Source organism: Cynara cardunculus (assembly GCF_001531365.2).
Source record: "Cynara cardunculus var. scolymus isolate 2C chromosome LG 16, CcrdV1, whole genome shotgun sequence".
NCBI classification, from domain to species: domain Eukaryota; kingdom Viridiplantae; phylum Streptophyta; class Magnoliopsida; order Asterales; family Asteraceae; genus Cynara; species Cynara cardunculus.
In genome coordinates this window covers 1,505,237-1,522,444 of record NC_037543.1, presented here as the reverse complement: position 1 = coordinate 1,522,444, position 17,208 = coordinate 1,505,237, and the positions used below count along the sequence as shown (strand labels likewise).

At 35.7% G+C, this 17,208-nt stretch overlaps 1 protein-coding gene, 1 long non-coding RNA gene and 1 other non-coding gene across 4 annotated transcripts; 1 reads left to right on the top strand and 2 right to left on the bottom strand.

Annotated features, from left to right (window-relative positions):
• Positions 1 to 15: 15 nt before the first annotated feature.
• Positions 16 to 1,265, bottom strand: LOC112499620. Its single transcript, XR_003067244.1, has 3 exons — positions 1,032 to 1,265; positions 870 to 949; positions 16 to 342 (listed from the first exon to the last, which is right to left on the bottom strand). It is a non-coding gene; the product is annotated as an uncharacterized LOC112499620 (long non-coding RNA).
• A 2,267-nt stretch (positions 1,266 to 3,532) lies between these two features.
• Positions 3,533 to 16,484, top strand: LOC112529595 (probable NOT transcription complex subunit VIP2). Of its 2 annotated transcripts, none has more exons than XM_025140919.1 (15): positions 3,533 to 3,682; positions 5,944 to 6,046; positions 6,321 to 6,438; positions 6,519 to 6,682; positions 7,145 to 7,193; positions 7,310 to 7,459; positions 7,736 to 7,939; positions 8,045 to 8,140; positions 11,530 to 11,621; positions 11,711 to 11,839; positions 12,527 to 12,940; positions 13,029 to 13,081; positions 13,156 to 13,197; positions 15,259 to 15,403; positions 16,203 to 16,484. In XM_025140919.1, the coding sequence occupies exons 2-15, from the start codon at positions 6,029 to 6,031 to the stop codon at positions 16,260 to 16,262; spliced, it is 1,734 nt and encodes a 577-aa protein (XP_024996687.1). In that variant the 5' UTR covers positions 3,533 to 3,682; positions 5,944 to 6,028; the 3' UTR covers positions 16,263 to 16,484. The 2 variants fall into 2 exon arrangements, with proteins under 2 accessions (XP_024996687.1, XP_024996686.1); XM_025140918.1 differs by having other exon boundaries at positions 3,568 to 3,682; positions 6,510 to 6,682.
• Positions 6,349 to 6,429, bottom strand: LOC112499735. The gene has a single exon (XR_003067265.1). It is a non-coding gene; the product is annotated as a small nucleolar RNA snoR35 (small nucleolar RNA).
• Positions 16,485 to 17,208: the final 724 nt, after the last annotated feature.

The following is a 17,208-nucleotide window of genomic DNA, read 5'->3' as shown; positions in this document are numbered from 1 at the left end:
AGCAAGATGGGTTGAACTAAGATAAACAAGTGATTAACGGCACGTGCTCAAAAATTAGTGCGTTATTTYCTAAAATGATAATACTATTTCGCACAAGTAAGCCAACATATAGTATATATTAAATAACGAATCCATAATGGTTGGTTTTCTGTTATCAATATCATCATCTGGCCATCGAGCATATAAACAGATAACCTTACCTTTCAAACAAGCAACAATGCCTGTGGGATTTTYCTTGCAAGAAAGGATATCTAAAAATTGCACAAACTTACAGCTCATTCATTTTTGTATCAAATTGGCGAGTGTCAAACTGAGAACCTTCTGGTGCTACGCCTGCCATGACTGCAAAAAAATAGCAACAATTAACCTCCACAAACAGGAGAAGGAAGAACCAGCAGATCTACACATGTCAATGTCTCATACCAACAGAGGGTTTTACACAAAAATTTCTTTAACTACGAATCCTCCTACACGAGTACATAAAAATACATTGTCATGAGTTATAGAAATTTGTAAGAAACCAGTTAATTTCTACTCCCAATGCTCAATTGACCTATTCTGAATCAGAAAGCATACTCAATGGAAAGTTTGAATGTTGGTAATCTGATTATGAGAGTTGAAAACTATGAAAAGAAGCAGTTTGCAATGGTTGAATACTTCTGAATGTAGAATTTCTTACAATTTACAATCTCAAACCCTAGATCTGAATCCAAAAGAACGAAAGATAACATTCAAAATCAATCCAAAATCGTAACTTCATTAATTAATCAAAAGAAAAGCAACCCACATGTATACGGAATCAAACCCACAATTCCTTGAAGAACAAAAAATCCCAACTCAAATTCACAATAAAAAGGTCAAGGCCATACCTGTAACTATCGGAAATCGATTACGAACAGTTGAATAATTTGGGGAGACGGGTCTGAACTTCTCAAACCCACAAAAAGACCTAATCAATATCGGATTACGACAGTGAATTGAAGAAGAATTGGGAGGTGGAGGTATGAATCGAAAGGAGCCAAAACTAAGACCTTGCAATCGAGCGTGTTGGAGGCTTCAATCGTCGTCTTGGAGGCCTCAATCGTCGTCTTGGAGGCCTCAATCGTCGTCTTGGAGCCTCAATCGGCGTCTTGGAAACCTGCAATCGAGCACGTGAGCGTGCTTGAATCGGGAATGATGAGCCTGCTTGAAAGTGTCTGGTAACCTAAATCAACACATCAGTGATAATTTGAAGCTTTGAGTGTAGTATAGATAGATATAGATATAGATATAGATATAGATATGTATAAAAGGAAACTGAAGCATTATTGAAGTGATACGGTGATAGTAGTCTTTATGGTGGGGCCGACCATGCTTTCCTTTTTGAATGAGCCCAGATTTATGACGCATAATAACTTGTAGTTTATGCATCAAAGGTAAAGGGGTATTTTGGGTATTTATAAATTTAAGACTTTAAGACTTTGGATGAAAATGCTTAATAAAGTAGTATATATATATATATATATATATCATTAAAAGCTTATTTGTGTGTTGTTATTTGTTATTTAATCCAATTTCATTCTATCACTCGCCATATCAGCATGGAAACTTGTTAATGTTTCAACTAGTTACTCAGATACCTAAATGTTTAAAACTTTACATATTAGGTACCAAAATGGAAGTTCTGAGAATACGTTAACCAAAATATAAATCAAGTTAAGGTACGTTACTTTTTCATGCAATTTATCCTAAAAATATATAAGGATCAAAATCAAACAAAGTCAATATATATTTAGTTGGGATAAATATGCTAAAATTTGTAAGCATGCATATGCACTATCTAAGTATCTAGTGATCATCCAAATACCCCATAATATCTTGGACTATAAAGCCCATGTTTTCATAGACAAGCATTTTGGACTAAAATGTAATAAAAAGGCTAACATAGGATTAAATGGGTGTTTAATAACCCGACATCCGATCAGTCCAATCTAACCCAATACAAAATAATTTAACTGAAGCAATTTAATGTCTAATTGAGTTGTAAAATATTTGAACCATAGGTATTTGGTTGGAATTGAGTTACAGTTATTTGAACCCAACACAATCCGATGAACCCGATATCATTTTATTTCTTGAATGTAATATGATTGTTGAGTCGATGTTAATATGTGCATCAGACAATTACGTAGTTACGTACCATCTCCATATACATACATTTTCAATATTTTTTTGGAAGGGTATCACGGGTTATGATTGAATTAATCCAGACAAATTTTGATTGCAAGAAGTCGGCCCTGATAAAAACTTAGTGGTTACAATTGTTGTGTGTGTCACAACCCTAGAAAAGTCGCTCACTTGGGGAATGATCAGAAATCAGGCAAATTGTTACTTCTGGTAATTGTTCATTTAATATTTTTGTTACTTATGAAACTACCAAAAACCAGATAAAAAGGCATTAGTTGATCACCCTCGCCTAAAACTTGCTATTTGATTTTAAAAGACACCAGACTGCCAAATTTATGTTTCTCATGTATCTCGTGCAATATACATTTTCGTCATTAACAACCTAACACCAATTTTGATACTGACGCAGCACTTACACGTATCTAATGATGTCAGTATGAATATATGTGGGACCCATCTTGATATTTCACTAAAAAAAATCATATAAAGAGATGAGAGGTTCATACACATATATATGTTTGATGATCTAAGTCTAGCCGATGTGAGTTTCCAACACAAGCTCTCAAATGAAGGCTAGACAGTGTCCCTAAGACTGGAGATGAAAGAGTGTGTCCAGTGGTGCTAGACCCCGACTCTGATACCACTTAAAAATATATCTGATCAATTTGAATATCTTTCCAGAAAAACCTTTATAGAAAATGAGTGGTTTATATATATATATATATATATATATATATATATATATATATATATATGTATATATATATATGAGTTTAGTTGTCGATGATTAGCCAATTTGAGACTTCCACAATCAAGATTATGTTCATATTTGCTGTAACAAGTTAACAGCTATTTATATGTTCATTGAAATCTGAATCATTTCATACGGGTAAAAAATTATAAGAATTATAGTTATATATACCGTAATAGATATGCATAAAGACTGGACTTTTAAAGGCAAGTGCTGGGTTTTATTTTCATTTTGATAACTAAGATGTAAAGTTTTAAATATTTAAGTATTCGAGTAACCGATTGAAGTATTAACCGGTTACTATGCTGATGTAATATCCAACTTATTATTAAGATATCTATGTTAATATCACTCGTCACATCAGCATAGTAATCGGTTAAGCATAGTAACCGGTTAATGCTTAACCGATTACCTAAATACTTAAATGTTTAAAATTTTACATTTTAGGTGTCAAAATGAAAGTTTTGAAAATATGTTATCCAAAATAAAAATCAAGTTAAAAGTAAGTTATTTTTTCATGCAATTTGCCCCGTTAAAACTTCAAACTTTTTATAAAAAAAAAGACAAAAAACAAAAAGAGTTATAAATAGAAATGAGGGTTATTGAGGAATGATGAAATCAAATACGTTTCAATAAAACCACCAAAAAAACCCCGAGCTTCACACATACATACTCTCAGGACTTGAGGACGAAGAAGAAGAAGATCGCGACTGTGTGCATACACCGATCACTTATTTACATCATATCATCGATCAATCACGTTCGGTATAATCTCTTGTTTCTTATTCTCGAATCGATCAAATGTTATCGATGGATTTCAATCGTGAATTTTGCTTAAATTGAAGTTCGAATCGGTTTTCACTCCGGAGTTTGTCGTTAGGTCTGAGTGTTTTTCGTAATGGTAAATGAGTCTATGTTGGTCAATTTGATCTTAGGATGATCACGTCAATTGTTAATTGTTAGGTTTAATCTGTTGCGCTACTGGTTAGATATGAGAAACGTGAAATGTAAGTTGAGATTTTGAGTTAATTTCATCGATTTTAAACGAGGTAAATGCGATGGAAAAAATTTTGTTTTTATTATCTGTAAAAGAGTAATGTAGAGCTCGCCAACAAGAAAATTGACAAAATGTTGAGGCTTCCTCTTAAAAAAGAGCTACCCTTTGACTTTAGATCTCGAAACATCTAATTTGTCAATCTTTTGTTGATACGATAATTTGGATGTTGAGAAAGCTAATTGCTCTAAACTACAAATGAAAAATGTTGGTATTAAACATTTGAACAAAGTACTAAGCTTGGTATGCCAAATCAAATATAGCTCATAGTGGAAGGAGTGCCATTTGTGTTTGCAGTATCTCTTCAAATTCTAAAGACTGGAAATGATAATTTCTTCATGGGTTGTATTCGCCCAAATGGGAAACAAAGATGGAGTGTCAACTGGTTACTTGATACAATATACAAGTAATACTATTCATTTAAATTTATGCCCACCAAAGCATCATCATTACGGGTTCAAGGACCGGTGACTTACTCATAGGTTTTAGTTGTAATGTGCTTTTTTTTTTTTTTGTAATTTTCTTCCAATTCTGACATATAAATCTATACATTTCCCATCCACCTTTTTGGAGTTACGATAAGCTATTTGGCAGCTCATACATCTATAGTGGTTTCATTTAATCGTAAACGGTCTGATGATGCCCACGTGGTAGTACTTTAGATTACCTGCCATTTTCGCTTTGAATAGTGTCACTATTCTATTAAATTTAAAAGTGAAAGGTGCAATTCTGTAATAATTTCAGAAATTCAAACACGTTCCTAAACGCCAAAATCGTCTTGACATTTCTATCCACCTTTTTGGTTGATACAAGTATGTTTGGTGTTTTAGAGAGGTTCTGCAGTTTGTTTGCATATAATCAACTGATTTTTATAATATTGTGGTCTAGTGAATGGTTACTCTTAAGGTTTGGTAAATTTTGTAAGCCTGGGAAAATATCTATATTTCATAGACGAGTTATGAACATATCTTATTTTACTTGGCAAATGTCATGAACATATCTTATTTTAGATAACAATCATTATAAACATTTGATCTTCACATGGCAATTGATTTCCATCATTGTAAATTTGACGTATTTATAATTTAGCACTTAGTGCCATTTGTTGTTTCTTCAACTTAACTAGCCAAGTGGTTGGTGAGTTGAGCTTGGTTTGCATTGGAGTATGCACATAGACCACAATAGATAAGTCATATGCTTCATATATGGAATATAAATATGGATGTCAAAGCCTTGTATATGTTGTTCTGGCGTAATTCTGGATACATTGCATGTCAATTTATATCATGATCGCGAAACGTGCAACACCATTGTAACCTAAACAATCTAGTAATCCTCACGTGTCTCCTAATTGAGTATTGTTCCTTTTGTGCACGTTTTCTTGAGACATTACTTGTTTTGTAGTATTATTATAATTTTGCTATAAGCCTTGGGTTTAGATATTGATGGAGTGTGAATGCATCTGCAAAAGTCAATGGCTGTATGTGCACATAATTTGAAGCCAATTACCCTATTATCTGACTATATTGTTCCTGTCATACTTAATGAAGAGAAATGTTAGTTCCATGACTAGATCTTATTTTGATTTTCTCTTGAAAGGTCTCATGATGCCATGGAAATTTTTGGGAATTTTCAAAAAGTCAACCTCCTTGAGTGCTTTTGAAAGTTCTAAGAGATATGATTTAGTTTCATTAGTTGGACAGAGACTGTGACTGTTGTCGTTTTATTTTCTCATCTGTTTGGCCTGGTAATTCATGTCAATATTGTTTTATCTTTTATGGCCTGGTGTAGGCCAGGAAGACAGGGAACAGCAATCATCAGCGGTAAGATTGGCCAGCATAGTTACAGACTGGTTGTGAGTTTGAGCTTGCAGTTCTTATTTACTTCAATTAAATAGGACCATTTTGCCATGTATTTTTAAGCTCTTGTTTACCTTTACTAATCCTGTCATGTCTGCTCTTTCTTATCTCAGAGTAGCAGTGTTACAAAAATAAAACCCATACAAACAAGAGCGGAGTAGAATGATTTGATGCCATTTGTCTTGGCGTTCCTCTACAATGTCCGGGATACTTAATGTATTTTCTATACTCCATACTTATTTTAGTTGTAATGGATTTCTAGTAATATTGTGCTTTGCTACTGAAGTGCTGATGTGCTTCAGGCTTTAGTGGAAAAACTAACAGCTTAGTTTAATTCTGCTTCTACACAACATTTACAATGCTTAAACTCAATGCATTAACACTGGTTGTAGTTGGATAAACTGGTGCTTAGTAGGCAATGTCAATCTGCATTCATGCATTACAATCTCAATTTATATACTGTTGAAGTTGAATGATTTTTGGTCTGCAGTCAGGTGTGAATGGCTCAACATCAACTTTTCCAGACGCCACTGGAAGAGCTTTTACTACAGCATTTTCTGCTCAGTTAGGCTCCTCTGCTGCTGATATGAACCATACTGATGCAATAGGTGCGTTCAAGTTTTCAATCTTTACCATTTCATTTCTTATGGGATTTCCGTACACTCACTTTGGTAAAAAGACGTACTAGGGTTGCGAAGCATAAATGGGAACTTCAACATGCCCAGCATGCCTGGGGCATACACATCAAGAAATTCGGGATTAAATGGTCCTTTGAATGGTGTACAACCACCTGCGGGAAGTATATCTAATGGACGATATGCAGTAAATAATCTTCCTGTTGCACTTTCTCAGGTATTATGATTTTGGAAAACTTTTGAAGTCATTAGTCACCCTTTTTGTACACTTCCATCTCTCTTCCCCTCCTTTCATGTTTAGAAGTAAGGATGGAAGGAGTATGCGGTGCTGTTCAACTATACCTATAACTTTTTTTTTTTGTTGAAATTGGTATAATGCAACCCCTTAATCCATTCATTAGAAATATAATGAAGTATTAAGGGATATAAAATACACAAAAAGGATAAGCTTTTGTCATTTCTTACTCTTAGTCATCCCATCCACCCTCCCATATGCTAAGATTTCATAAAGTTGCTTTATGATTAATCAACCTGAATCACTCCTCTGCACCCACATGTATCTGTATGAGCTATTCTCATACTATCGTTACTAATACAATGCATCCTAAATTTCTTATCAATATGATTGTGCTCATTCTCATCTACACATTGTTTTTTGTGTGCTTTCTTTTGGATGAAGCAATCTGCTGCCAGCTCCCTTGGACTTTCTGGGATTACAAACAATGGAGGTATGGTATGGTATCACCGTATCAGTTTGAGTAAAACATGGAGTTTTGTCGTTTATTATTATCACATCTTTGATTCCTTTCTCCAGCTCCTCATATGTTTAAGAGTACAATTTCAGGGTCAGGTATAGCACAAAGTTTAGGGAACAGAGAACAAATTATAAGCTCAATGGCAATGGGTAACCTTGTTAATGGTGGAAACATTGGAAGAAGTTTAAGCTCTGGTGGACTGAATATGCCTGGGGTTGCTTCTCGCTTGAATCTAACTGGTAACGTTGGACCACAACATTTTGCAATATCTTTGCTTTTCTAGAATGTTATGATGATTTGTTAAATTCAAGTGCATGTCGCTGCAGTCATGGATCCTCTAGCATGTATATTATGCATTTTTGATATTTTTCTTAACCATTTTTGGAGCACTCCACTCATGCTACATTGTATAGCATGTCTGAATTGTATGTTAAATCAAATACATGAAGATAAAGCCTTCATGTTCTACCAAAAAGTAACTTGGTGTGTTGTTTGAATGACTGCTGAAACTTTAGCACCCCAGATGGTATCTCTGCTAGGAAATTCTTACTCTGCAGCTGGGGGGCCACTCTCGCAAAATCAATTTCAAGCAGGGAATAATCATTTAAGTTCGATGGCATTGTTATCTGAACTGAATCGTGACCATTCTTTTGACATGAACGATTTCCCTCAGTTAAGTGGGCATCTTAGCTCTGCTGGTGGTTCTCAAAGACAGCTAGGTACTATAGCTACTGAACCATATGAGACCTGCATCACCTTCTTGTTTAATCTTATTATGCTGTAAGCAGGACATTACAGTAATTTCTTTGCTTATTACTATGCAGGGGGATTGGCGCGCAGGCAAAATGTGGGTTTTATGCAACAAAACCAAGAATTCAGCATTCAAAATGAAGATTTTCCTGCTTTACCTGGATACAAAGGTACATTAGTCATCTTCTCTACATTCCTTGTGTTGTTTGTGTAGAACTTGGCTCCTCTCATGTTCTTGTCAAGGAAATGTTCTAGTGTCAATCTCATATCTTTGCAGTTCATGAGGAAGTACTGAAGATGTTGTATTATTTTGGACTTGGTGCCCTTTTTTTGATACTTTTATTTTGCCAAGCTGATGTAGATTACATAAGAGATGTTCATAACTCAGACAACTTAAGTTGGTAGGTCACTAATAGCATTCTTCATTATCTTTGTTGGTGATTTAGTTTTTTTTTCGTTAAATGGTGTGAACTTTTGAGTGGTCATTGTTTATTTAGTTGTTCTGCCCCACAGCAGGAGCGTAGAGTTTTATTATGGCTTTCTTGCATCTGTTTGCAGGCCATACAATTTCTGTTATTGTTGATTAAAAGGTTTCTCCTATTTACATATTTTATCCTGAGTAAAGCAACATTTGGTATGAAACCATCTATCATAGGTAGGAGTAGGAATGCTAAGGGAACCTGCTGTTAGGGTGCACATCCTTGAATCCCAGTTACTCATTTAGTAGAATCAATTGTGTGACTTAATTCTGTCCTGCATCAGTCACGGCCGCCAAGTTTTTTTTCACTAACGAGCATCCTATTAAATTTTCAATGAGCTATCTATCCTTACCCTACCAACTAGAAGAGAAAGGACCCCATCTATTATGTTTGTACAGAGTTTTATATTTAAAGACCTGTGCGTCCTTCTAATTTTTCGTGGTGAAGTTGTTAAATTCGAGAACTATAACTGACAGCTAGTTCAGTACCAGGTTTTGCCATTTTTGTTCATTTTGCTGAGCTTGTATAATTTGGATACTATGTAAATCTGTTAAAAGGTGCATCTTAGTGTTCTGCAGAGTTCATCATTTATATAATTTGATAATTGTCCGTTCCTTTATCTTGTGTGTGTTAAATTGAGAGAAATGGCCTAGATTCTGCTATCTTATCTAGTTGGTATAAGGTTTCAGAATTGTTTGTAACACAGGATTAATGCTGTGTTACATAATTATAATCTTCAAGGAGTTATAGATATCCAATCAAGCAGCACAAAGCATATTAATTAACTTACAACAATACGACCCTGCATGTCAGAGGAGTAGAAACACCATTTCTTTTTAATATCTTAATAAAAACGGCTAGCTCTGAGCCTACTTATACTTCTCATTGGCTTTAATTAACGTCTTGATCTCAGTCTCAGTTGATATCAGAAGAGGGGGAAGTAATGGTGATATTGAGATGGATTTCTAGTATTATCTTAATGTGAGAAGCAAAACAGTATGATAATGAAATAGGTGAACTGATGGATTACTGGCTATACTGCTGTGTTTGAATAGTGACATTGCATATGTACAATACATGTTGAAGATAAAGAAGCAAGTATCAAAAACCAGAAAATGTATACTGAATTATTCATACTCCCTTTCTAGTAGTTCTGAGCAACTGTATGGAATATACCGAAATAATTCATATTCCTTTTGCAGTAACTCTAAGCAACTGCATTAAGTGCGATAACTCGGTTGAGGTAGACTAATTTAATAAAAGAACAGGGTACAGTCCTGGTCAATGTGATTATCTGACAGTCTTACGTGTATCAAGATGAGAGAGCTCCAAACTACACCGACACACCAACATTCCACGTGTATCAAGATTAGAGAAAGCTCCAAACTCTACCAACCCCACCGATCCCCTCATAAACTTAAAGCTTTGATCCTCTCTTCTTTTCCATCTTACATACTCGCTTCACCTTCCTCATCTCAAACTCTGTTTTGGGGAAAAATCATAATCCAAGAATCTCTTGTTACTTTTATGTGCAAATCATTGCCTTCTGGAGGCTTGGAAATGAAGGGTGAAGAGACCTGAAGAGTAGTGTGGCCGGAAATATTAAAGCCCTAATTTTCCATTCTATGGGTATAAGTGTAGCTTGGATGGAAATAGTAAAGCCCTATCCTTCTTCAAGCTAGTTTCGTTGTCTTACGACCAATCTATCAGTTTCAAAGTAATATTGTTCTCCGTCCCATTTGAGAATATGGGAGGTATGTTTATTGTTGTATAACCATAATCAGATAGAGAACTAGATTCTATTTTATATGATTAATATGAAGCATCCATCTCATTCCCCACATTAGATTTCACCTGCTTCTTTTGCATATATTTAATGTTGACATTCCTTAAAAAGAATCAAGGTAGCTTTGGATGCAGTCGCTGTACCAAAGGTCTCAACTTCTTAAATTTATTCCGCAAGTTACTTGATTCTTAGTTTCTCTGCGATGTAGACAGGTGACACTTAACATCAAATACTGGGAAAGTTGCTTGGTTCAAGTTTGATCAAGAATCAAACATTAATACAAACAGGAGACACTGACATTCTGCTTTATGTTTACCACCAGGATGGTGAATGATTTGTAAATCATGTAAAATTTATCTTTTTTATATCTACTGTTGTTGGGGTCGGTAAAACTCAATCCAGATCGATGAAACTGAAGAATTGAACCAGGACTGGACCAAACCCGCTATCTTCAGTTCGGTTCTTGGTTCAAGATTTCTTCAAAAATCAGTTCCGAGTTTGGCTCGGTCTGGTTCAAACTGGAACTGAACCACTTCTATTTTTATTTTCAAACTTGAAACGACGCTGTTTTAGGTTTATATTTTTTTAAATTAAAACAAGCCTAAGTGTGTATTCGGTTCATGGTCGGGTTTGAGACCCAGCTGTTTCCAAACAGGAACTGAACTGATACCACATTGGCTTCAATCAGTTCGGCTTTTCATTTCAAATAATTAAAATTTTCAGTTTTGCCCCGTTTCAACCCAATGCGGCAATGCATACCGCTAGTTGCTGCTGTTGTTGTTGTTATTGTTGTTGTTGTTGTTGTTGTTGTTGTTGTTGTTGTTGTTGTTGTTGTTCTGTTAAATCTTTCTGTCAGTATTATTATGATTGTAGCTGCCATCCTCTTGGAGTTCTTTCGACTTTGATCATATCATATATTATGTAAAATTCAGTTATTTTTCTAGACTGGCAACAGAAAGCGTCATTTGACATTCTGGGAGCATTGATCTGTGTTATGCTTCTGCTTTCTGGCTTTGTTTTTCCATAGGAACGATGCTTAATGTGGAGTAGTTTTCATGTTAGAAATAGAAATGTGTGTCGCAAGAGTGAAATTTAAGTCTATAGTACCTCCAAAAGAATCCGACTTTTCATTTACAAAATGTACTTGATTCCTCTTATCCCAATAACCAAGAAAGGTTGTTTTTTATCTCATCAAATTGCATTACTTGTATATCTCACCAATGAGTCTGGAATGTGTCCTTTTTCATGGGGTAAATAGTACTCATTATTGATCATGGCCTTTTTTCTGTAACAGGTGGTAATGCTGATTTTCCGGTTAATATGCACCAGAAGGAACAACTTCGTGATAATGTGGTGTCTATGATGCAATCCCAGCAACATTTGCCTGTACGTCTTATTTTAAATGCTATTTATATTGCAGCAAGTTTCTCATAAGCCAGCCAGCCAAACGATACTAATTTATTCTTGATTCTCAGGTTGGAAGATCCGGTGGATTCAGCTTGGGAGGTGCATATTCATCACATCAACAACAGCAGCATGCTCCAATAAATGGCGGTTCCTACATTCCTGCAAACACTCTAGATCTCCATTTTCATGGTTCTGAGGTGGTGTATACTCCCATTACGAGCTTATTATATCAATTTTGATGCAATGTTGGCTTTTCATCTGGTTTTTACAGTGTTGATCTTAAACATTCAGATCCTTAGTTCTATAAGGGTGCGTTTGGTGTGTGGAACAAGACAGGACATGACATAACAAAAACCTGTCCCACATTTGGTGCTACATTTAGGGTCTTGTTAGCAGACCCACAGTTTATTCGGTCAGCTATACATGACTGTTTGGTAGTGGCTTATTCAGTAAGCTTCTAGGGGTAAACTTTATGCAAAAAGTCAAGTTTTTTCTAAAGCTGCTCATCCCAATTAAAAAACACGCTTAAGAACTTAATGGAAAAACCCTCCAAAATAGAAACCTTCCCACACAGACAGTAATTCACACAGACAACTTTATCCATACAGAACTTAATGGAAAACCAACCAAACATTCCCTTGGTCTGGGACAGGACAGGACTGAGTGTGACAAAAATGCATTTTTATTGCCCCACCAAAATAGGTGGAACAAAATTAGGGAGATGATAAATTATTAAATTACCCATGTCAGTATTTAAACCCTAATACCTTCCACAAGTCTTTCACCCGCCTATGTCACTCTCACATGTCCAGTTCTGTCTGCGTACCAAATGCACCTTGAACTTTTTTAGATTTATCTAAAGGTGTGATATGCTATTTCTTTAGGCAAGAAACTCGGGGATGCTTGCCACTGGATCAAGACCTGTAAACTTGTCAAACACAGTATCGGGTGGAGGATCCTATGATCAACTCATGCAGCAGTATCAACACTTCCAAAAACAGTCGCAGATACGCCTTGTCAGCCCATTTCGGGACCAGGATTTGAAGTCACCCCAGGCATCTCAATCTGTTACCGACAGATTCGGATTGCTAGGTTTATTGAATGTCATAAGGATGAACAATCCTGATTTGACCCCCCTTGCTCTAGGTATTGATCTGATGACACTAGGTCTAAACTTGAATTCTCCCGACAATCTGTACAAGAAATTTTCATCTCCATGGTCTGATGAATCTGCAAAGGGCGAGCCCCATTTTGCCATTCCCGAGTGTTTCAATACCAAACAACCATCTCTCCTAAATGTGAGCTATTATTCTCTGTGAACTTTTGTCTGCTTATGAGCTTTAGATATCCATCTCAGCTGATCTCATTTCTATTTGTTTATTGCAGCAAGATAGTTTCTCGAGATTTTCTCCAGAGACTTTGTTTTATATTTTCTATAGGTGACTTTCTCTTCTCTCTTGAATGCTCGTTTTGTTATATGCTTTCTGACAATCAACATTTACTCATTTTGCAGCATGCCGAAGGATGAAGCCCAGCTGTTTGCAGCAAATGAACTGTATGTACCGTTTCACCTCTCCATTTTCAGTATTTTATATTTTTGTATTTTTTTCTCCGTTTTGATCTTAAGTTTGATGAAAATACGGCTCCAAGAAAGTTAACCAAATGCTCGGGTAAGTTGCTCTGCTGATTTACACAGCAAGTTAGCTCACTTATTAAGTCATCATTCCATGTTTGGGGGGGGGGGAGGGGGTCTTCACGGAAACAGTTGCTCTGCTCCCTGGACAGAGCCGACCCCACCCGCAGGTGGGATATATGGGCTCGTGTGGTTTGGTTTGGTTAGGAAAGCGTGATAAAATTGAGTCTTAAGTTGTTGCAGAGTAAGGGCATGTTTGTTAGCAGCTTAATGAGCTTAATGACTGTTTGGTAGTGGCTTAATGATATAGAAAGTGGCCTATTCAGTAAGCTTCTAAGGGGGAAATTTATGCAAAAAGCCTTTCCAAACCTACACCTCCCAATTAAAAAACATGCTCCTTCCACCTAGGAAAAAACTCTCCCAAATAAAAGCATTCTTAATCTATACAGACAACTTTATCCAAACAGGACTTAATGGAAAACCAACCAAACACCCCCTAAATCACTTGGACTCAACTGAACAAATCAAGCATGCTGTTTTTAGTGGTAATGTACCAACTGCTCTAAACAGAACCATTTTCATCCATTCATCATTCTGTACTCTGTGGGTCCCATTTTCATTTCGCAATGCATCAAGTAAATGCAGTATCACAATTACATCTCTTTCTTCTCACACCATATAAATAGAACTTAAAATGATAAAAGTTAACCGGCAAAATGAGCAGGACATTGGCCGTAACCTAACTCTTTTGCTGATTCGTTAATGGCCATACTATCCTTATGTGGCTCATCGCCTATGATCTTGAGGAATAGATAGAAATGAATTATCTCCTGCAAATATTTATTACCCAAACAGGAAGTGTGAAAACAAAAGGATGACGTAGTAATGCTTTGAAAGCCCTGATTCGCACCTTATTTAACTCTCTCTTTTGTGTTCGTATGCATCTGATCCTTGTATGGTTTTAGGGTTTTAATTTGATATCACTGACGGGACAGGATGGTTGAGAGTGAGGTAAGTGTGGGTGAAAGAATTGTACAAAGTTTTAGGGTTTTAATTTGACATAGGTAAGAGAGTGAGGTAGCCGGGTGAAAGAATTGTGCAAAGTTTTAGTAGGGTAGTTTGATAATTTACCAATATTGTCCCACCTATTTTGGTGGGACCAAAAAAACTCATTTTTGTCCCGCCTACTTTAAGGGTGCATTTAATATCCAGGCAGGACAGAACAAATGTGAAGCGGTTGATAAGACAAAATAGATAAATGACCAATTTACCCCTGTTGAGTTGTTTATATATTTTGATCAAGTAATTTATTAAATTGTAATAAAATAGATAATTTTTATAAAAATATATCATTAGAAAGTTTTCGTTTAAGACACATTAAATTGACACCAAAATAAGATGTTTATATAATTTCCAATCTTTATGTTATACTTTTTCTATATTAGTATTTATTATTAATGTTCAATAAATTACATAAATTAACCAAAATATTGAAACCATATAAACATAAAACTTTGAAGACAGTAAAGTGAAAGTTTAAAAATCGTAAAATAAAATATAAGGAATGAATAAAATGTAAAGATGGATGCGTATTTGATGTTCTAGAAGAGAATTAGGTTTTATGTTGAAGTTATATTGGTAAAATATACGTCTGTTTCATCTTGTTCCATGGGGTGGAACACGCCTGTTTCACTTTGTTCTACTCTGCTCCTGTTTCCTAAATATCCAGTCCCACATAAAAGTACTGCCAAACATGGATCAAGTTTCCAAAATATCCTGTCCTGTCCTGTCATGCATACCAAATGCAGAAGTATCTTGTGGCAAGTAGTATACAAGTGATTTATATGAAGCTTTAAGTATTTTATTTCCTAAGTTCGATTTCTACTCGGTTTCTTTGGCCAGCCTAATCCTTCATGGTATAACAGGAAGTGTTGCAAACATATGAACTTATCGTGGTTGATTCTTTTGAACATTCTGTTGCAGGCACAATAGAGGATGGTTTTATCACCGAGAGCTACGCCTATGGTTCTCAAGGGCTCCAAACATGGAACTGCTAGTTAAGACAAGCACTTACGAGCGAGGTTGTTACTACTGTTTTGACCCCAACACCTGGGAAACAATTCGAAAGGTTTGGATTTATTGAATTTCTGCATTGTTAAACTTTCTAATAAGAGAACCGCAAGAATGGCCAAATCACGTGATTTTACACTGAAATCACATGTGATTATGGCACGATCCCATTGTAAAATCTCACATGAATCGACTGTTCTCGTGTTCTTTTATTTTGACCTGTTCTCACTTGAACCTCCCCCCTCTCTATCTCTCGAGATATATATATAGATATATATATAGTGAGGTTCATACGAGAACAGTAACCAACGCATCTGATTTTACACTTATAAAAACGTGGAAAATCCTGTGTTTCATGTGACTTTGGCTGGGGCCATGTCGCCGACACAACCTTGCCTTGACTGTTAATGTAAAATCACATGCGATTTTGCACGTGATATGACCGTTTTCGTGTTCTCTTATTTAGTTAATGTTCTTGTTTGAACTTCTCTACACACACACACACACACATATATATATATATTATATATATATATATATATATAGGTAGGTAGGTATGTAGAGAGAGAGAGAGGGGTTCAGTGGAAAACCCTCAAAAACATGAAAAAGATGAGGAACACCTTAATCACCGTTCATCTGTACGGTATGCACATGTGCATACAAGTAATTGAAGATGTTTTATGGTTTCTATGCACGTGTGCATACTGGAAATATTACTTACAAATTACTTGTATGCACATGTGCATATCATACAAATGAACGGTTACCATGGTGTTCCTCAGTTTTTCATTTGTTCTGCGGTATACACTGTGTATGGCTGTGAAGTATAACTGATTATTGTTTAATTTGCATTGCAGGACAACTTTGTTGTCCAATATGAAATGGTGGAAGACCGTCCGGTGCTCCCCCGTCGTTAGTCCGATCATATGCAGCCAGGAAGGGAAGCACATGGACTTTTGTTTGATTTAAATCAATCTTTTAGAAGAAGTTATAACAGTAGTAGTACTATATACAATTAAGCCAAGTAACAAAGATACATCTTAGAAAACATCAATGTGCTGTTTCAGTTCAGATATATGCATGCTTTTAATATTTGTGTTTTAGAAATCTCATCACAAATATATATGTTGTACTTTTAATCCTCTTTTATGCTTGCATTCCTGCTTTGCTAGTTGTACATTGTGCATGCCACACTTGTACTGTCTCTCCCACTTGGTTTTTTGGTTTTAAAAATGCAAAAAGAAAACTCGGAAGGTGTTTGGTTCGTATGATGGAATTTGGTGGAATTGGAATCTATCATTTAAAAATGCAAAAAGAAAACCGGGACCGACTTGCGACCTGCCCGGCCTTGGGCTGTTTCGGACCGGTCATGGACCTGGCCCGGGATCAGCTTGATTTTTCAAATATATTATTGTTTTTATTGTTGATACCCAACGGCCATATGACCATTTTTTCTCCATTTTGACCTTTTTTTTTTGTCTCCTTTACCTCTATTTCATATATGCAAGTCGTATGGTGTATGAGAGAAGATACCAAGTCACAAACGTTCATAAATCTTGTTACAATTCATGATTTCAGCTCGTATATTTGCAAAATAATGTATTTTTTAAGTGTATTTAACTGACTCAATTACATATTTTCAACTGTATTATAATAACACTTTTATATTCGTTAAAAAAACTTAAAAACAAGAAAACTATGTAAAAAATCGATTTAAAAAAAAAATACATAGGACCGATTTGGGCACGACCAGGGACCGGTTCTCATAACCGGTTACAAAGCACCTAAACCGAGCCTTGGGTTTTTGGTCGGGATCGGGACCGGTTACGAGGATAGTGTTTGGATGAAAAATGTTATTTTCAA